The 21747-nt window shown below is 39.1% G+C and overlaps 1 protein-coding gene across 9 annotated transcripts in view; it reads left to right on the top strand.

Moving 5' to 3' along the window:
• Positions 1–20265, top strand: part of SLC41A2 (solute carrier family 41 member 2) — a 158833-nt gene extending 138568 nt beyond the window's left edge. For all 9 annotated transcript variants that reach the window (XM_055394189.2, XM_055394186.2, XM_055394190.2 and 6 more), the window contains one exon: positions 17693–20265. In XM_055394189.2, the coding sequence (XP_055250164.2) occupies positions 17693–17878 (186 nt within the window). In that variant the 3' untranslated portion in view covers positions 17879–20265. The remainder of the gene's footprint in view (positions 1–17692) is intronic.
• The last annotated feature ends 1482 nt before the right edge of the window (positions 20266–21747 follow it).

Raw genomic sequence — 21747 nt, 5'->3', positions numbered from 1 at the left:
GTGAGGTAAGTTATAACTAGTTTCCATTTACAGATGAGGCAGTTGATGTGGAGAAGTTGAGCGACTGGTCCAAGTCCACACAGCAAGATGGAGTCTGGATCCAGTGAACACTGCTAACCACTGTATTTTATAAGAATACGTTTGACACTGTTTTGCTTAGTGAGGGCCATAGTGTTTAGGATGTAGTTTTTGAAGATTTACAGCTGCCTCTTCTCTCTGGTTTCGTTAGCTCATCATACTTCTTCCAGTCCAGTGTTCTGCCTCTAAAGGGCATTCATTCCACAGAGTTTACTTAGGATCTGTGCCTACTCAAGTTAAGTAGGAATCCAGGCAAGGACATAAATATATCCTGAGAGAAGGACTCAGTGCTATGGAATTTCAGTAGTGGGAGGTTATTTTTCTAGGTGGGGAGGGAAGCTTTATTTTTAATTTTTTGGCCACACCATGAGGCGTATGTGGTCTTAGTTCCCCAACCAGAGATAGAACCCATGCCCCCTGTGTTGGAAACTCCACATGTTAATTGCTGGACTGCTATAGAAGTTCCAGGGAAGTTTTATAACGGATAAAATTTTGTTTCTTGCAATCCACAGAAAATGCCATTTCAGCAAAAGATAGTTGTTATTGTTTAGTCACTAAATTGTATCCAGCTCTTTGCAACTGCATGGACTGCAGTTTGCCAGGCTTCCCTGTCCTTCACTGAATAAATGAGAAAACTCAGAGTAAAGCAATAAGTAATAGTTGTCAGAAATAGTAAGAAAATTTATAGAAATAGTAAGAATGTTTCTGGAGCAAAGAGTTTATGGATGGGAATAATGGAAAATAAGGTTGAAAATTTCAGATTATGGTAAGATCATAAAAGGGTCTTGAATTCCAGACTGAAGACTTCAGTTTATTCTACAGAATGAAGATTTTCAACATTTTTCCCATTCCCAACAAACTTGAGAGATCTGATACATTCCTCAGATGCAGCATCATATAACGTGGAGGGGCTTGAGCTTTGGTTTCCCTACTCATTGCCTGTGTCAGGTTGATCAAGGTAATTTCTCAGCTGTTTTCTCATCTGTAAAAAAGAGGCTAAGGATAGATCTCTACCTTTCCCTGTCCCCAGTAGTGTCTTATTATTATAATATCATCATCTCTTGTGGCTGTGGACTACTGGGGCAGTAAGTATCAGGTTTTCAATGAGAGAATCAGAACCTGGTGGAATCTAGTGCTTTATCTCTTTCATGATTCTAATACCCAACTCATTCCTTGCACTCATGCTTCTAAGTAAGGACAGTGTAGCCATATGGTGGCAATGTGGCCATAATTGGAATTCCAGGATAACCACCCAATCAGTTCAGTTCAGTGGCTCAGTCATGTCTGACTCTTTGCAACCCCATGAACTGCAGCATGCCAGGCCTCCCTGTCCATCACCAACTCCCAGAGTCCACCCAAACCCACGCCCATTGAGTCGGTGATGCCATCCAACCATCTCATCCTCCGTCGTCCCCTTCTCCTGCCCTCAATCTTTCCCAGCATCAGGGTCTTTTCGAATGAGTCAGCTCTTCGCATCAGGTGGCCAAAGTATTGGAGTTTCAGCTTCAACATCAGTCCTTACAGTGAACACCCAGGACTGATCTCCTTTAGGATGGACTGATTGGATCTCCTTGCAGTCCAAGATACTCTCAATAGCTGAGCAAGTTAATTGACTTAGCCTTGAGCAAATTTGCCATTCCCTTCCCCATGAACAGTATCAAAAGGCAAAATGATAGGCTACTGATTGAGGAATTCCCCAGGTCGGTAGGTGCCCAGTATGCTGCTGGAGATCAGTGGAGAAATAACTCCAGAAAGAATGATGGGATGGAGCTAAAGCGAAACAAATACCCAGTTGTGGATGTGACCAGTGATAGAAGCAAGGTCCGATGCTGTAAAGAGCAATATTGCATAGGAACCTGGAATGTTGGGTCCATGAATCAAGGCAAATTGGAAGTGGTCAAACAGGAGATGGCAAGAGTGAACGTCGACATTCTAGGAATCAGTGAACTAAAATGGACTGGAATGGGTGAATTCAACTCAGATGACCATTATATCTACTACTGTGGGCAGGAATCCCTTAGAAGAAATGGAGTAGCCATCATGGTCAACAAGAGTCCAAAATGCAGTACTTGGATGCAATCTTAAAAACGACAGAATGATTTCTGTTCGTTTCCAAGGCAAACCATTCATATTACAGTAATCCAACTCTATGCCCCAACCAGTAATGCTGAAGAAGCCAAAGTTGAATGGTTCTATGAAGACCTACAAGACCTTTTAGAACTAACACCCAAAAAAGATGTCCTTTTCATTATAGGGGACTGGAATGCAAAAGTAGGAAGTCAAGAAACACCTGGAGTAACAGGCAAATTTGGCCTTGGAGCACGAAATGAAGCAGGGCAAAGGCTAATAGAGTTTTGCCTAGAGAACGCACTGGTCATAGCAAACACCCTCTTCCAACAACATAAGAGAAGACTCTACACATGGACATCACCAGATGGTCAACACTGAAATCAGATTGATTATATTCTTTGCAGCCAAAGATGGAAAAGCTCTATATAGTTAGCAAAAACAAGACCAGGAGCTGACTGTGGCTCAGATCATGAACTCCTTATTGCCAAATTCAGACTGAAATTGAAGAAAGTAGGGAAAACCACTAGACCATTCAGATATGACCTAAATCAAATCTCTTATGATTATACAGTGGAAGTAAGAAATAGATTTAAGGGACTAGATCTGATAGATAGAGTGCCTGATGAACTTTGGACGGAGGTTCATGACATTGTACAGGAGACAGGGACCAAGACCATCCCTATGGAAAAGAAATGCAAAAAAGCAAAATGGCTGTCTGAGGAGGCCTTACAAATAGCTGTGAAAAGAAGAGAAACGAAAAGCAAAGGAGAAAAGGAAAGATATAAGCATCTGAATGCAGAGTTCCAAAGAATAGCTAGGAGAGATAAGAAAGCCTTCCTCAGTGATCAATGCAAAGAAATAGAGGAAAACAACAGAATGGGAAAAACAAGAGATCTTTTCAAGAAAATTAGAAATATCAAGGGAACATTTCATGCAAAGATGGGCTCGATAAAAGACAGAAATGGTATGGACCTAACAGAAGCAGAAGATATTAAGAAGAGGTGGCAAGAATACACAGAAGAACTGTACAAAAAAGATCTTCACGATGAAGATAATCACGATGGTGTGACCACTCACCTGGAACCAGACATCTTGGAATGTGAAGTCAAGTGGGCCTTAGAAAGCATCACTACAAACAAAGCTAGTGGAGGTGATGGAATTCCAGTTGAGCTATTTCAAATCCTGAAAGATGATGCTGTGAAAGTGCTGCACTCAATATGCCAGCAAATTTGGAAAACTCAGCAGTGGCCACAGGACTGGAAAAGGTCAGTCTTCATTCTAATCCCAAAGAAAGGCAATGCCAAAGAATGCTCCAACTACCGCACAATTGCACTCATCTCACACGCTAGTAAAGTCATGCTCAAAATTCTCCAAGCCAGACTTCAGCAATATGTGAACCGTGAACTCCCAGATGTTCAAGCAGGTTTTAGAAAAGGCAGAGACACCAGAGATCAAATTGCCAACATCCGCTGGATCATGGAGAAAGCAAGAGAGTTCCAGAAAAACATGTATTTCTGCTTCATTGACTATGCTAAAGCCTTTGACTGTGTGGATCACAATTAACTGTGGAACATTCTGAAAGAGATGGGAATACCAGACCACCTGACCTGCCTCTTGAGAAACCTGTATGCAGGTCAGGAAGCAACAGTTAGAACTGGACATGGAACAACAGACTGGTTCCAAATAGGAAAAGGAGTACGTCAAGTTTGTATATTGTCACCCTGCTTATTTAACTTATATGCAGAGTACATCATGAGGAATACTGGGCTGGAAGAAGCACAAGCTGGAATCAAGATTGCCGGGAGAAATATCAATAACCTCAGATATGCAGATGATACCACCCTTATGGCAGAAAGTGAAGAGGAACTCTTCATTGAGGCCTCTTGATGGAAGTAAAAGAGGAGAGTGAAAAGGTCGGCTTGAAGCTCAACATTCAGAAAACGAAGATCATGGCATCTGGTCCCATTACTTCTTGGGAAATAGATGGGGAAACAGTGGAAACAGTGTCAGACTTTATTTTTTTGGGCTCCAAAATCACTGCAGATGCTGATTGCAGCCATGAAATTAAAAGACGCTTACTCCTTGGAAGGAAAGTTATGACCAGCCTAGATAGCATATTAAAAAGCAGAGACATTACTTTGCCAACCAAGGTCCGTCTAGTCAAGGCTATGGTTTGAACTGAACTGAACTGAACTGAGAAAGTTACTCAATTCCTTGGGGGAGTCTTATTGTTCTTGCCTGTAAAATGAGGATAATGTTTCTTCTTTTCACAGTAATAATGTTTAAATACCTGACACTTCAGTTCAGTTCAGTCTCTCAGTCGTGTCCAACTCTTTGCAACCCCATGAATCACAGCACGCCAGGCCTCCCTGTCCATCACCAACTCCCGGAGTTCACTCAAACTCATGTCCATTGAGTCGGTGATGCCATCCAGCCATCTCATTCTCTGTCGTCCCCGTCTCCTCCCACCCCCAATCCTTCCTAGCATCAGACTCTTTTCCAGTGAGTCACCTCATCGCATGAGGTGGCCAAAGTATTGAAGCTTCAGCTTTAGCATCAGTCCTTCCAATGAACACCCAGGATTGATCTCCTTTAGAATGGACTGGTTGGATCTCCTTGCAGTCCAAGGGACTCTCATAGTAGGCCCCTATTATATGTGCGGTTATATCTATTTTTAATTATGAAAGTGAAAGTCGCTCAGTTGTGTCTGACTCTCTGTGGCCCCATGTAGTGTATAGTCCTTGGTATTCTCTAGACCAGAATACTAGAATGGGTAGCCTTTCCCTTTTCCAGGGGATTTTCCCAACCCCGGGATTGAACCCAGATCTCCTGCATTGCAGTCGGATTCTTTATTGGCTGAGCCACAAGGGAAGCCCAAGAATACTGGAATGGGTAGCCTATCCCTTCTCCAGGGGATCTTCCTGACCCAGGAATTATACCAGGGTCTCCTGCATTGCAGGTGGATTCTTTACCAACTGAGCTATCAGTGAAACCTTTAATTATGACATTAAGTCAAATCCTATTCCCAGATGTCATCCTAAAGGAAAGAGCTAAGCAATGAAGAGATTTTTAACAGGTTGTCTAATTTCACGCACATTTTCCTTCCTTCATCAGGATTTAAATCCACCACGTTCCAACTGGGAAGTAAGGATCCCTGAATTCTTTCTGTGTGACTCTTCTGCCCCTGTCTGTTTGTGGGTTGAGGTGAAACTGTGAAGAGAAAGATAAAGGAAATGTAAATGGAGACCTATAGTTCCATGGAGTCATTTTTTCTAGTTGTAAAAATATCTAGTTTAACTTTAGGAGTTGATTAATATAGTGAAAGAAGGAAGTTGAAACGGGTGATTTTTTGAGATTCCTGTTTAGCCCTGTGTGCTCAGTCACTCAGTAGTGTCTGACTCTTTGTGACCCCATGAACTGTATCCCTTCAGGCTCCTCTCTCTGTGGAATTTTCCAGGCAAGAATATTGGAGTGGGTTGCCATTGCCTACTCCAGGGGATCTTCCTGACCCAGGGATCAAACCTGGGACTTTAGTCCTGGGATTACCTTTTTTGTGATACAGTACTGTATTATGCTATTATAGCTTAGATTATAGGATCTTAAAATTGAGACACTTTCCTAAATCCATATTTATGATTCATTCTCTGGAGAGGTATAATTGGGCTCCAGGCCAGTAAACAAAGAAGGTGAAACAAGTGCCTGCCTCATCAGAGGCATGGCATGCCAGAGCCCCGTGGAGCAAGACATTCAGAAAGAGAGCTCTTTTCCATCCTGTCAAGCCTGACGCTGTGAGGACCAGAGAAGCTGAGCCTTCTTTTTCTAGTGTTCTGGTTAAGGATATTACTCCTGTGCTCTGAGTTCTGCTGCAATTGCAGACATGACTTAGAGGAATTTTCACAACATCTGCTTTAAAAAAAAAATTCGATGGACATGAGTTTGAGTGAACTCCAGGAGTTGGTGATGGACAGGGAGGCCTGGCGTGCTGTGATTCATGGGGTTGCAAAGAGTCGGACACGACTGAGTGACTGAACTGAACTATAACACAGCTATGTGAAAGCACTGACTTGAAAAGCATAAAAACTATCTTTCAAGAAATTTGTGAGAATAAAATCTTTGTTGGTTGTGACCCTGGGATATTCAGCCAGACAATATTGACCCGAGTGATTCAATCATTACATTATTTTTCCTATTTAAAAAAATAGATGTTTAGCACCATTCTTCTTTTTTATCTTAAAAATAAGTGTCTGTGTTAGTTCTGCATAACAAAGCTAATCAAACTTGTGATTTTTGTACCATATAGGGAAATATATAAAAGCAGAAAGTAAAGATTTTTGCATTTTTTAGAAGGGGTGTTTAAAGGAAGTCAAAAAATGATGAGACTATCATTCAGTATTTGAAGTAAAAAGACAAAATTGATTTTATTGCTCATCATCATAAAGAAGCTAAGCTGGGAGCAGGCAAAACCTCTGCAAGCAGAGCAACTACTGGTCTTTTATAGGGTTTCAGGGATGCATGGAGTTCAGGGATGGGCACATGTCCTCTGTTGAGGTCTGGATACTTGGATGTGACTACTATTGTTAGTTGGTCCTCAGAGGTGTATTTTTATTGGACCCAATGTTTCCTAATTGCCTACTTCAGGAGCCAGGACTATCATTGATTGACTTCCTTCTAAATGCTTTCAATAAGGCAAGTTGTTTATTGATTGAATGAACAGAAAACCAGTTCTGGTGGCTTCTTGTTACTGTCGCCAAAGATCAGTCTTTCCCTGGGAGTGTGGGAACTTTTTACTTTGTCAGTCTCCACTTTGTTCCTCACCCAGTCAAAGCGGCAGGGTTTCATTAAGGATTATCCAGAACTTCACTTTTGTTGTCAGTTCTTCCTGAAAGTAGCATATCTGATTTTCAATTTGAGTCCGTCAGTATGGGAGGAGGGGTCTTTGAATTATTTATTGAAACATCTGATGGGACAGTGCCTGGGCTGAAACATTTCAGACGTTGGATAATAAACGTTAAATATGAGATAAACAAGACTAATTAGAAGGAGCTTCCCTGGTCAATCAGTGGTGAAGAATCCACCTGCCAGTGAGGAGACGCAAGAGACATGGGTTCAGTCCCTGAGTTGGAAAGATTCCCTGGAGAAGGAAATGGCAAGCTGCTCCAGTATTCTTGCCTGCAAAATTCCTTGGACAGAAGAGCCTGGCGGGTTATAATCCACGGGGTCACAAAAGAGTCAGACTTGACTTAGCAACTACACAACAAGGAGAAGGAACTAGAATGTATTTCACTACCATAACCTGAGATTTTTCAGACCTGACCAAGAAAACACGTCCCAATGGTTTCCCTGGTCTCCAGACTGCCTTTTCTTTTAGCTTAGATGCAGATTGTTTGATTTCACCTGTAACATTAATTTGGGTATAATATGAAGTGTCAGCAATCCTTCCACTTGGCCAAAAGAAAGCCCAACACCATGCTTTTATCTGTAACCCTAGCTGTTTGCTGGACTTGGGTGGAAGCTGTTTACTCTGTGTGCTCGGAGAATCTTGAGTTAATAATCAGCGTCTATGAGTCATCTGCTTCAGGAAGTGCTCTGGAGAACTTCAGTTGAGGTTCCCTATGGTGTTACTTTCCAGCTCTGCTTAAAGGTCTATTCCATTTTTTTCCCCAAGAGAACAGAAGAGTATGTTGCTAGTTCAGGCTCATTCACAGATTATGTATTATTCATCATCATAGACTCAGCATCCAGACCCTGCCTGGTACAGTAAATATTTATAAAATGAATATTCAGCTTTATATTATTCTTGGATTATTTTTGGCATTTCAGTTATGTTTCTTCATTTAGAGTCTGATCTCACTGAAAGCAATAACCATGTCTTATTCTTCTCTTGCTGCTCCAGAAAGCTCATCACAGTGTTTTCTGTGTTAGATATAGATAAATATTTGTTAAATTGGATTCAGGATGTATTGAATGTACTTTGTTTGGGTAATAAGGCAAATGCTTGACAAGATTCCTCATCTAAAAGAGAATAAATCCATTGGAGTGGTGAAATATATACATAAAATTATTTGAAGATAATGCTTTTTTTAAAGAAGTATTAAATGTTTAACAAATACAAATAAAATATTCTGTAATTGACTACTCAAGTGTTCTAACTAGGTATTTTGGAAACAGGACTGATGCTAAAGCTGAAACTCCAATACTTTGGCCACCTCATGCGACGAGCTGACTCACTGGAAAAGAGTCTGATGCTGGGAGGGATTGGGGGTGGGAGGAGACGGGGACGACAAAGCATGAGATGGCTGGATGGCATCACCGACTCGATGGACATGAGTTTGAGTGAACTCCGGGAGTTGGTGATGGACAGGGAGGCCTGGCGTGCTGTGATTCATGGGGTCGCAAAGAGTTGACACGACTAGTGACTGAACTGAACTGAACTAACCACTTAAATAGAATGCTAAACTTTATTGCTTTTAATGGATTTTTAAGTTTTATTTTATATTGGAGTATAGTTGACTTACAATATTATGTTAGTTTCTGGCGTACGGCAAAGTGATTCAGTTATACATATATCTATTCTTTTTCAGATTCTTTTCTCATATAGGTTATTAGAGTGTTGAGTTGCTGTGCTATACAGTAGGTCCTTGTTGGTTATCTTTTTTATATATAGTAGGAGAAGGCAATGGCAAGCCACTCCGGTACTCTTGCCTGGATAATCCCGTGGACAGGGGAGCCTGGTGGGCTACAGTCCATGGGGTCGCTACTAGTCGGACGAGACTGAGCGACTTCACTTTCACTTTTCACTTTCACACATCGGAGAAGGAAATGGCAATCCACTCCAGTGTTCTTGCCTGGAGAATCCCAGGGATGACGGGGTCTCGTGGGCTGCCATCTATGGGGTCGCACAGAGTCGGACATGACTGAAGCGACTTAGCAGCAGCAGCAGCAGTGTTATATATATATATTAACATATATATATGTTAATCCCAACCTCCTAATTATCCCCTTCCGCCTCCTCCCCTTTGGTGTGATGTTTGTTTTCTAATTCTATGAGTCTGTTTCTGTTTTGTAAATAAGTTCATTTGTACCATCTTTTTGATTCCGCATATAAGTGATATATTTGTCTTTCTCTGACTTATTCACTTAGTATGATAATCTCTGGTTGCATCCATGTTGTGCAAATGGCATTATTTCATTATTTTTATGGCTGAGTAGTATTCCATTGTTTGTAGGTACACATCTTCTTTATCTGTTCATCTGTCAGTAAACATTTAGGATGCTCTCACGTCTTGGCTATTGTAAATAGTGCTGATGTGAATATTGGGGTGCATGTAATCTGTTCAGTTATGGTTTTCTACAGATACATGTCCAGGAATGGGATTGCAAGCTCATATAGTAGCTTTATTTTTTGTTTCTAAGGAATCTCCATACTGTTCTCCATAGTGGTTGTACCAATTTACATGGGAGAGTTTCCTTTTCACAGATCCTCTCCAGCATTTATTGTTTCTGTATTTTTTGATGATGACCATTCTGACTGGTGTAAGGTGAAACCTCATTGTAGTTTTGATTTGCATTTCTCTAGTAATTAGCAGTGTTGAGCATCTTTCAGGTGCTTCTTGGTCATTTGTATGTCGTCTTTGGAGAAATGTCTATTTATATCTTCTGTCCATTATTTTTTTTGAGCTGTATAAACTGTTTGTATATTTTGGAGATTAACCTCTTGTCAGTTGCATCATTTTCAAGTATTCTCTTTTATTCCATGGGTTGTCTTCTCATTTTGTTTATGGTTTCCTTTGCTGTGCAGAAACATTTAATTAGGTCCCGTTTGTTTATTTTTGTTTTTATTTCCATTACTGTAGGAGACAGATACAAAAAATATCACTGCAATTCATATCAAAGAGTGTTCTGCCTGTGTTTTCCTCTAGGAGATTTATAGTATTTGGTCTTACATTTAGGTCTTTAATCCATTTGCAGTTTATCTTTGTGTATGATGTTGCAGACTGTTCATTCTTTTACATGTAGCTGTCCACTTTTCACGGCACCACTTTGTTGGAGAGACTGTCTTGTCTCCATTGTATATTCTTGCCTTCTGTGTTGTAGATTAAGTGAAAATAGGTACATAGGTTTGTTTCTGGGCTCTCTGTCCTGTTTCACTGATCTGTATGTCTGTTTTTGTGCCAGTACCATAATGTTTTGATTACTGTGTCTTTGTCGTATAGTTTGGAGTCAGGGAGTCTGACAGTCCAAAATGCCCCTACTCTTAGATCACCACCATAAATATTTTGGTGTGCTATTTTAAAAAATTGTTTCCCAGACTTGAGTAATATATTAGAAAGGCATTCAAAAAATATTAATAGTTTTAAGTGATTGAATATTCTTTTTTCCACTGAACTGTTTCTCTGGGCAACAAAGTCTTCCTATTTGAAAAGGGAAGGTATAGAAGCAGAGCCATCTTCAGGCTACAGGCAGAGGGTGAGGAAGGAACTCTTGAGGTGTTCAGGACGTGATCTCTGCTGATTGCATATTTTCCTAATATTCTATGGATATTAGCATCTTTAAAATAATTTTATTTAGCATGTAGTTCAGTTCAGTTTAGTCGCTGAATTGTGTCTGAGTCTGGGACCTCATGGACTGCAGCACGCCAGGCTTCCCACTCCCTCACCATCTACCGGAGTTTGCTAAAGTTCATATCCATTGAGTCAATGATGCAATCCGACCATCTCATCCTCTGTTGTCCCCTTTTCTTCCTGCCTTCACTTATTCCTGGCATCAGCATCTTTTCCAATGAGTCAACTCTTTGCATCAGGTGGCCAAAGTATTGGAGTTTCAGTATCAGTCCTTCAATGAATATTCTAGGTTGATTTCCTTTAGGATTGACTGGTTTGATCTCCTTGCTGTCCAAGGGACTCTCAAAGAATCTTCTCTAGCACCACAGTTCAAAAGTATCAATTCTTCAGCACTTAGACTTCTTTATGGTCCAACTCTTACATCCATACAATGTAGCTTTGACTATACAGACTTTTGTTGGCAAAGTGATATATCTGCTTTTTAATATGCTGTCTAGGTTTTTATTGCTTTTCTTCCAAGGAGCAAGCGTCTTTTAATTTTGTGGCTGTAGTCCCCATCTACAGTGATTTTGGAGCCCAAGAAAATAAGTTCTGTCAGTTTCCATTGTTTTCCCATCTATTTGCCATGAAGTGATGGGACCGGATGCCATGATCTTAGATTTTTGAATGTTGAGTTTTAAGCCAGTGTTTTCACTCTCCTCTCTTACCCTCATCGAGAGGCTCTTTAGTGTCTCTTTGCTTTCTGCCATTAGAATGGTGGTATCATCTGCATGTCTGAGGTTGTTGATATTTTTCCTGGCAATCTTGATTCCAACTTGCAATTCATCCAACCTGGCATCTCACATGATGTACTCTGCATAGAAGTTAATAAGCAGGGTGACAATATACAGCTTTGATGTATTCTTTTCCCAATTTGGAACCCATCCATTGTTCCATGTCCGGTTCTAACTGTTGCTTCTTGATCTGCATACAGGTTTCTCAGGAGGAAGGATATAGTAGGTAGTCAATAACTGTTAATTTCCTCTAGCAGTTTGTATGTTTTATTTCTATCTTTTATTATTATTATTATTAAACTAAGAAACATCTTATTTAGTTGGAATTTCTGCTGAATTTTTAGGTTATCATTTCATAATATTAAGTGACCTTAGCTATCACTAGTCTTTGCATTACTGGAATGGAATAACATGGTCACATGACCAGTGGCAAGAATCACTGGGCTAGGATTAATGTGCTGTGTGCTGTGCTTAGTCACTCAGTCATGTCTGACTCTTTGCAACCCCATGGACTGTAGCCCACCAAGCTCCTCTGTTCATGGGAATTCTCCAGACAAGAATACTGGAGTGGGTTGCCTTGCCCTCCTCCAGGGGATCTTCCCAACCCAGGGATCAAGCCCAGGTCTCCGCATTGCAGGCAAATTCTTTACCATCTGAGCTACCAGGGAAGCCTAATGCTTCAGCAAAAATTACTGTATTTTTAAAAAAAGTTCAACTGTGTATTAATTATTGAATAGATAAACAACAATGACATGCACATGATATAAAAAATAATCATACAGTGACCACCAGGACACTCACTAGTCAGCTTGAGAATTAGGAACTACCAGTAACCTAGTACCTACACCTTTTAAAGCTACCTCTGTGTTCCTTCCTCCTCCTCAAAGCAACTATTCATTCAGAATAGTATAGCTAAGGAGTGTTTGCTCTTCCCTATGATTTAATGCATTTATTTGAATACCTAAAAATATATGTTTTTAGTTTTACGTGGTTTTGAAACTTGTAAAAAATAGAATCATAGTGAATTTGTGCTAAGTGATTTTCTTCTTCTGCTCAGCATTGTATTTGAGATTCATTCATATGTGTACCTATTATTCACCTATTTTAGTTGGATCAAACCCACGTCTCTTGTGCCTCTTGCATTAGCAAGCAGATTCTTTACCACTGAGCCACCTGGGAAGTCTTAGATTGTAATTTTTTGCTGTTAAAAATCAAGGCTGTGAATATTGTTATCTTGTCTCCTGAACACATTCTAAGGGTTTCTTTTGGATAGAAGAAAGGTCCTTCCATTCTAAGAAGGTCTTAATCATTTTTGTGCCATGGACTTCTTGAGAAGTTTGGTGACTATTATGGGCTCCTTCTTAAAATAAGTTTCCTTCATTTCCTACCTTCCCTCACCTCCCACCTCACAAAAATAACTTAGGCCAAAGAAAAGATGTTTTTATCTGTATATGAGAAGTAGATTGAATTCCTGTTGACTAATAATCCTAAATTAGTCTTAGCAGACATTTAAATATTATATTTTAATGAGTAGCATTTCCAGTCTGGAAACTGGATTAAGGAAGCACATTTTTATAGGGAAAATGAATTCTGCCTTTGTAAGTTAAGGCTTAGGAAGAAATGTACTAATTTGCTATTCCTTGTGTTTATTTGTATCATATTTCTAAGCATTCCTCTCCCAAAGAAATCATCTTTCTTCACATGATACACAAGGCTGTTACTGGCAATGGGGCATTGAGGGGATGTTCATGGATGAGAATGTTGATTCTAGCTCAGAAAAGAAACTGGCCAAGGAAATCAATTGTCCAAATCAAATATATATTCTTGTGCTTTATATGTTTATTTAGATTCCAAATAATACACCTGGAACATGCATAACTAGCTGGGGCTACAGATTTGCCTTTTCAGGAGGTATATTTACCCAAAGAAGTTATGCATATTTCATAAAAACAAATAGACCAAGTAAAAATACAGTCAACGCTTGGTTAGGTTTTTGTTGTGTTTTCCCAGTAAAAAAGCATACATTCCTTATCATTTAGTTTGAAAGTAAAACATGTTGCATTAAGAAGTATCTGATACTTACTGTGATTTTAATGATTGATTTATACAAAGTGTTCCAAGAAACACTGATATCCTTTGTTAACTTGCCAAAAACAATAAGTTTAAACCTGCTTGAACTTTAAGTCATCACAGTACCTTTAAAAAGAAACTTTATGAAGCACTGTTACCATTATTTAATAATAGTTTCTTTAGGTATTTAATTATGTGGTATTTATTTTTATTTACCTTAATTATTATCTATTTATTTGCTTTAGAAGGAAATTTGTCTCCAGTTTCAGCAGAGCATTAATAAAATTAGGCATGGTAGAGAGTACATTCCCAGAGAAAGGAACTTAATGTGAAACAGTACTTTATTTTCTTTTTGAAACAGAGACTTCAGCTTCATTTGTAATAGTTAAAACACAGAAAATTTAAAATTTCATTCCTTCTCTCCATTGCCGTCTCCTGTTACCATGCTCTATTTTTCCCATGGTATCTATCATCTTTTAATATACTGTGTTATTTATTTGTGCTTGAAAAATTTTTATTTGTTTTTTCCCACTGGAATGTTAGCTGTGAAAGGGCAAGAATATTTGTTTGTATGTATGTAGTACCTGACCCATTGTAGATACTCAATAAATATTTGTTGAATGAACAAACCAGTAAATAAATATCAAACAACTTATGCATTGAAAAAAAAATAAATTGCATGGGAAGAAAACTTAATTTCAGTTATGAGACTTAAGAATGTGGGAGAGGCGGAGAAAGAAACGCTAAGGTAAGGAGAGCAATCACTATGTGGTTTATGACCACATATTTCTTACCTTTCTACTTTAGAACTAAAACAGACCATGTAGGCATCAATTCACTCATTTTAAAGAAGTCCAAACTAAGGCTTAGAAGGGTGAGAAGTCATGCTTCTATTCCAAATTACCTTTTAAATAAAGGTGGTAAATTCTGAGACAGTGTAACAATTCACGATTAATGATGATGGCATTGATATTTATTGAGTGTTTATTGTGTACCAAACATCTGCTTAACCCTTTACATCTCACTTAATTTCTGCAACTAGCCTGTGAGTCTCGTTTTAGAGATGAGGAAGCTAATACGTAGAGGCTTTTTCACTTGTCGACAGCAACACAGTTACTCAGTGGTAGAGCCTCTTCAACAGCAGCCATTGGTTTCAGGCTTGTCATGTACAAGTGTTTCGCTGGAAACCAAGAGATCAAATAGAAGACGTGGTTTTCCCCTTCTGGGGAGTTACATATTAGACCCCATTAGAAATATGTTTGTATTTCAATAAATGCACACATATTTATCCTGGAGGAGGGCATGGCAACCCACTCCAGTATTCTTGCCTGGAGAATCCCGTGGCCAGAGGAGCCTGAAGGGCTATGGCCCATGGTGTCGCGATGAGTTGGACATGACTGAAGCAACTGAGCACGCACGCACACACACATATTTGTATGTTTTTTAAACATATGATTTCATAACTGAAGTTAAAGTTTTATGAAATATCCTTACTGTGTGGTACACATATTAGTACTTTTTTTTTTACATGCTGATACTTTCTATTCTATTTCATATATTCATTTTATTCTGTTTACTGTTTTAAGACCAGTTACATTAAATTTGCTTCATAGCCCATGCATGCATCACCTATTGAAACAGGATATTTTATGTATATTAACAAAAGATATTTTATGTGTTAGGGGGGATAAAGTTCTCAATACTGATAGTCCTCCAGAGCTCATGTAGCTGTTTCTTCTGTTATTTATCTCTGTATTGTACTTGCATTGCTAATTTTGCTCCAATAATTTAAAAAAATATTTATGGACCCACACTTATGGTAGTGAGGATTTAGCTATCTAACTCCATGCTTTATTTCCCCAATTTTCAACCTCCTAATGCAGTAATGCCCAATTTTTATATAATAAATATTGTCTATATTCTCTGGCTATAAATATCGTTGATCACAAAGCTGCATTGTGTATTACAGTACGTTTCCTTTCTTTTTATTTTTCTTTAATTTTTTCTGGAGATAATTGCCCTGTTTTTTCACTTTCATAGCTTTCTGTATGTGTGTTTGCTCGGTTGTTTCAGTCATGTACAACTCTGTGCAACCCTGTGGACCATAGCCCACCAGGCTTCTCTGTCCAAGGGATTCTCCAGGCAAGAATACTAGAGTGGGTTGCCATGCCCTCCTCAGATTTCTGTATACCTATCTTTAATTTTTTCCCAAATGGTCCATCATATCTATCACCCACCTATAATTAGTCCCTTCCCCCAAACTCTGTTATATCAGATAATTTACCAGCTTGCCTTTTTCCTGGAGACTTCACTTCCAGAGGACTCCAACCTCCAGCTCTGTCTGGACTCCGTTCCCAGCCTACTGTGTCTGTCTCTCTCTGGAGCTTTCCCTCACTCTCTCTTAGGTTGGCACTTCTGTTTTTTGGATCTCAGGTTTTTCTCTCTATTAATATATATATTTATTTATTTGGCTGCATCAGGTCTTATTCGCAGCATACAGGATCTTTAGTTGTGTCATGTGAGATCTGGTTCCCTGACCAGTTATCAAGCCCAGGCCTCCTGCCCTGAGAGCGCAGAGTCTCAGCCATTGGACCTCCAGGGAAACCCCTCAGGTCTTTCTCTCTCTTGGTTCTCTCCCTCATTTTGCATCAACACATTTTCAAGAAAGTTCCAAAGAGAACAGGGGAGAAGTTTCCTGAGTGCTGGCGTGTCTTACGATGCCTCTAGTTTACCCTCAGCCCTCGGTTGATAAATTGGGTGCAGGTTTACAGTCAGAAATATTCTCTCAGGATTTCGAAGGCATCGCTAGGTTTTCTCCTACTGCAGTTGTTGAGAAGTCAGGTTCTTGTTTCTTCATGTATGACCTAGTTTCTTTTAAATCATAGCAAATAGTTGTTATGTTCTTTCTGTGTGTCCAGCACTGTTCGAAGTGCTCTGCATTATTTAATGCTCATGTTGTCATCTCTATGAGAGAGGGATTGTTTTCTGTATTTTACAGAAAGGCAGCTGAGGCATGGAGAGGCTAAGTAGCTTGGCAGTGGGAGAGGGTGGTTGACTGGGCACTTTACTGTTGGAGGATTGGGGCAGGGGTGGTTGGCCATTTCAGGGGAGCCCTCCAATTCTGAACATCTGACCTCCTCTCTGGGGAGTTAGACTCCTTCCTGTCCCTTGGAACAAAATGAAGGTCTGAAGGAATCCCACTGTTAACTGTGCGTGCATGCTAAGTTGCTTCAGTCGTGTCTGACTCTTTGCAACCCTATGGACTATACCCTGCCAGGCTCCTCTGTCCATGCGATTCTCCAGGCAAGAATACTGGAGTGGGTTGCCATGCGCTCCTCCAGAGGATCTTCCTGACCCAGGGATCAAACCCACTTTCTTAAGTCTCCTGCATTGGCAGGCAGGTTCTTTACCACCAAGGCCACCTGGGAAGCCCTTCGGTTGTATGACATAAGTGTTAATTTAGCCATTCTTGAGGCATTAAACATTTTAGGTTATTTCCAATTTTTTACCTTTACTGCAGTGAGTTGAAACGAAAGTGGTTTGGCAAAATATACAATACTACTAAAGTTAAGGCTCATGGTAGTTTGGGGGAGGCTAGAAGAAAATGAGAAGATATGTGACAAGTTGAAGAAAAGCTCAAATTTATTTATGTGTTTTTTTGGCTGTTCTGGGTCTCCTTGCTGCTTGGACTCTTCTATAGTCGCGGTGCATGGGCTTCTCATATTAGTGGCTTTTCTTGTTGCAGAGCACAGGCTCTAGGTGTGTGGGCTTCCGTAGTTGCAGTTTCTGGGCTCAGTATTGTAGCTTCTGGGCTCTAGAACACGGGCTCAACAGTTGTGGTGCACAGGCTTATTTGCTCTGCAGCATGTGGGATCTTCCTGGACCAGGGATCGAACCCATGTCTCTTGCATTTGTAGGCAGATTCTTTACCACTGAACCACCAGGGAAGCCCGAAAAACTTCATTAATTGCAGAGACACACAGTATTTTTTTCTGGTGAAAAGAAAACCTTCTTGTCAATTAACTCTTTCTCCTAGACACATATTGTTCCTTTCAGAGAGCGGTGGCCTAGGCTAATGGCCTTATTTACTGGGCTGGGACTGTCCAGACGACAGGAATAATCTTTGATGTTCTTTTTTAGGTGTTTACCTTGCTGTGGATCGCTGACTGGATGGTACATCATTTCTGGAGGAAAGGAAAGGACCCGGATAGCTTCTCCATTCCCTATCTGACAGCACTGGGTGATCTGCTTGGGACAGCGTTGTTGGCCTTAAGTTTTCATTTTCTCTGGCTTATTGGAGATCGAGATGGAGATGTTGGAGACTAATAAATCCTACAAGCTACTCTCAAGTAACCAAGAAGGAAAACACAAGACAACCACTTATGACTCTTTTTCACAATTTTTAATTCAGTAGTTTGACTTTTACCAGGGTAATCTTCAGTTGGCCCTGATTCCATTAAATGGCCTTAACACTTTTTTTTTTAAGGAATTTATGTTGAAATGAGAATGAACAGTATTTGTGCTGCTTTTCATAGAATAAATGATAATTTGACATAGACAGAGACACAAGCTCAAGCTCTGAAATTGATTAACTAGAAAAGAATATAGGATGTTTACAATGAATAATTTTAGAACTACAGACTTAGCAGAAATGTACTGTCTTACTGTTTAACTTATAATGCCAAGAGTTCTGGTTTCATCTTTCTTGTCTCACAGATGTATTTATTCTGCAAAGCAGACTTTAAAATGAAAGGGGCCCAAACAAGCTTGTTTTAATTATGCCGACCTTTCTGCCAGCCAAGGATACATTTACCAATTTGTTTGCTCCTAACCTGACCTGAATATGTTCTACTGAGTATGCGATAAACTCACTTTTATCTGCTTGTATGAATTTCTCTGTGCCAACGCTAATTTTATTTCAACCCTGCAAGTTCTCTGCAGGCTACCCTTTAAACACAGAATTGCCTTTAGTGAAAGCAGTGGGTCATTTTTGATGATTGATTTATTGAAAGAAGGTTGATCTTTTTCAGAAGACTTACTAGTCCAAAATGAGATGACCTGCGCTGCATTTGTAGATCAAGATGGTGTGAGAAATTGTGTGTGTGTGTGTGTGCAGTGTGTGAAAGAGACAGAAGCTGTTGATGGAGTTGAATCTTGGCTTGTTGATAGCAAAGATCATAGTGGGATATTTGGGATATTAGCATTCTGTAGTTATTCTTTAGCACATTTTATTGACATGCTTTTGTCATGTGGTATAAAAATTTTGCTCTTGCCCAGAATTTAGTATTTGTTAGCTACATTATAATTAATACTTCATTCTTATTTTTTTTAAAAGGTACCTTTTAATATAATCAAGATATCATAAGATTTAGAATGAGCAAATGGTTCATTTGTACTTCTTAAGAGGTCTGTTGAAACTTGCGGGCTTCCCATTTTAAAGGAGGAGCTGGTGGGTTACTTCAGTTATTGCTCCTGCCTGTGCACATCGTCTCCGTATGGGTTCACGTCTGCATGGGACACGATCAGGTACACTGCTCTGTTCCTCAGATATTTTTCTAAAACTCTGATCTGCATTCCAAACACTTGCCCAACACCTTAGTTATTCAGTAGGTCGCAAAGAATCGGACACGACTGAGCAACTGAACTGAACTGAACTGAGGCATTTTTTATATTACACACATTTTGAAAAATACAGTGGAATCTCTCAAGATTGTCAGATATTCAATAATCTAACTGATAAAGGGAAGAAGAAATGCACATTGACTTTGATCATCATGGTTTAAATTGTGAGTTAGTGTTAACATTATATAAATAGTAGGTTGTATATATATTGAGGGAAGTGTTCTTATTAAGCTCTTTAAAATAAAGGGACTGTGGTTTAGAGTTATATATTTTGCTTATTTTAAAACTTTAATTATTCCATTATTCTGCCTTATAATGAAGTTGTAAGGCAAAGAACTGAACTAATTATAGGATTTCTCCTTTGGAGAGTCATAAAATCATGTAGTGAACATTCTGCAAAATTTTTTATTTAAAAAAATCCGTAAATAATTTTTTTGATTTTGTTATAAAGCACTTATAAATTATGTATATTTGGGCTGTATAATTCATAAGCATTTATACTTCCCAATGACTTCTGTTTTCATTTTTTTGCCTAAAAAATGCACAGCAAGTCACATTTTTAAAGTATTTACCAACAACTTTAGTGTATTACATATTCCAAAGCACATTCAAATACATCATGTTATTTAGTTCTCACAACAGTACATGTGAAATAGGTCAGATAGATATTCCTATCTCTATTTTACAGCAGAAGGAAGCGAAAATCAGCCAAGTTACAATGTTTCACAGCTACAGAGGGCCCCAAATTGTGATTTAGTCTAGATCATCAATCTCCTAAGCCAGTTCTTTTTCTGTGACCCTCCAAATGTACCAAGTGTATACAACATGTCAACTATGAGGAAATCAACCACAGAAACAAGATCTTCTAAAGTAGAATGGAGTATTGCTACATCTTTCCAACTTCAGACAGGGAAATCTTCATTTAATATATCTCACTGGTAAATATAGCTAACTCTAAAATTATTCATGTTCCTAAGACCAAGGAAATCAAAGATAAATGAAAACTTTAAAAGAAAGAACAATGCCTTATTTCATAGAATATTTACTTGCCTTCCCAAATCTAGCTGTTTTCCATAGATGCTAATAAATAACTAGAATGACTGATTTGAGTTCTGTCCTCTTTCTTTTTTGCTACCCAATCTTTGTTACAGCAACAAAATGTCTAAAAGACATGTAATGGGGGAAAAAAATAAAGACTTGGAAAAATCAGTCACCAGTTAGCTGAATTAATTTATAAAACAGATTTAAATTCTTTAAAAAAATTTTTTACTGTTTTTTGAAAGCCTTTACATAAGTATAGAATGAATAAGATTACTTTGCATACCCACAAAATGCATTTATTATCAATTGTATGTAAAGCAAATTAACATAGTTTATTTTTACACCAGGTAAGTTTGCTTTCTGAACTTCCTCCTGTCACTAATTTATCAGGCACTTTATTTAAACACGGATAATCTTTTCAAAGACTTTATTTTTGCCCACCAATCGCTTTTTATTCTTTAAGAAATAAAGTTTCTTAGAACCTAATAAAATAGAAACTGTTAGTAATGTATCTTCTGGGAGACACTGAAAATTCTATGGCATAGACTATCAATAGTGTAGCCAAATGAAGTACGTTTTTAGGGGGTCTTTCAGTAATTGGGTTTCCTTGACTTTTAACACAGCTCTTGTATAGCATACCCATTTATAATGGGCATCTGCCATCTTTAAATTGTTGTAAACTCAAATAATAAAATTTAAGACATATTTACCCAGCCTTGTTGTACTTCTTGATAAACTAGATGAACATTGAGCCTTGTGGAACTCACCCAGAAGAGAATGTATATATGTTGTTTATAAACATAATAAATTGGGCTCTGACCATACCTAGACCTCCACTTTACTGCTTTACCACTTTTTCACTCTTAAGTACTGTTTTCATTATTCAGTTAACATTTCTTGGCCCATCACTTCATACATCCTCAACTATCTCCTTCATTCCTGTTGGACAGCTCTGGTTAAATACAGCTGTCTGCCGATTCTTTGCCTACACTTGAACAGCTGAGCATGGTTCATGAAGAACACACAACAAATCTGTAAATTCATAACCTCAGACATCAAGCTAACCCTCAAAGGCCCAGCAACCTCCTCTATTTCTCTAATCACTTCACTGTTTGGGAGATCAGGCTTTTGTCCCTACCACTCTACTGAAAGTATACCTGTTGAGGTCACCAATGATCTCCATGGTACAAATCTAGTGCTTAGTTCTCAGTAAGAATCCTCATCTTGTTGTTAGTCAGTCGTTAAGTCATGTCTGACTCTTTGTGACTCCATGGACTGACCGCAGCAGGCTCCCCTGACCTTCACTATCTCCCAGAGCTTGCTGAAACTCAGGTCCATTGAGTTGGTGATGCTATCTAACCATCTCGTCCTCTGCCACCCCCTTCTGTTGCCTTCGATCTTCCCCAGCATCAGGGTCTTTTCCAATGAGTTGGTTCTTCATATCAGGTGGCCAAATTATTGGAGCTTCAGCTTCACCATCAGTCCTTCCAGTGAATATTCAGAGTTGATTTCCTTATCCTCATCTTAGTTTC

This window comes from Moschus berezovskii, chromosome 6, assembly GCF_049115385.1.
Source record: "Moschus berezovskii isolate FMDL1 chromosome 6, NW_MosBer_1.0, whole genome shotgun sequence".
Lineage (NCBI taxonomy): Eukaryota > Metazoa > Chordata > Mammalia > Artiodactyla > Moschidae > Moschus > Moschus berezovskii.
The sequence above is the reverse complement of the archived record's forward strand: the minus strand, read 5'-3'. Positions and strand labels throughout refer to the sequence as shown.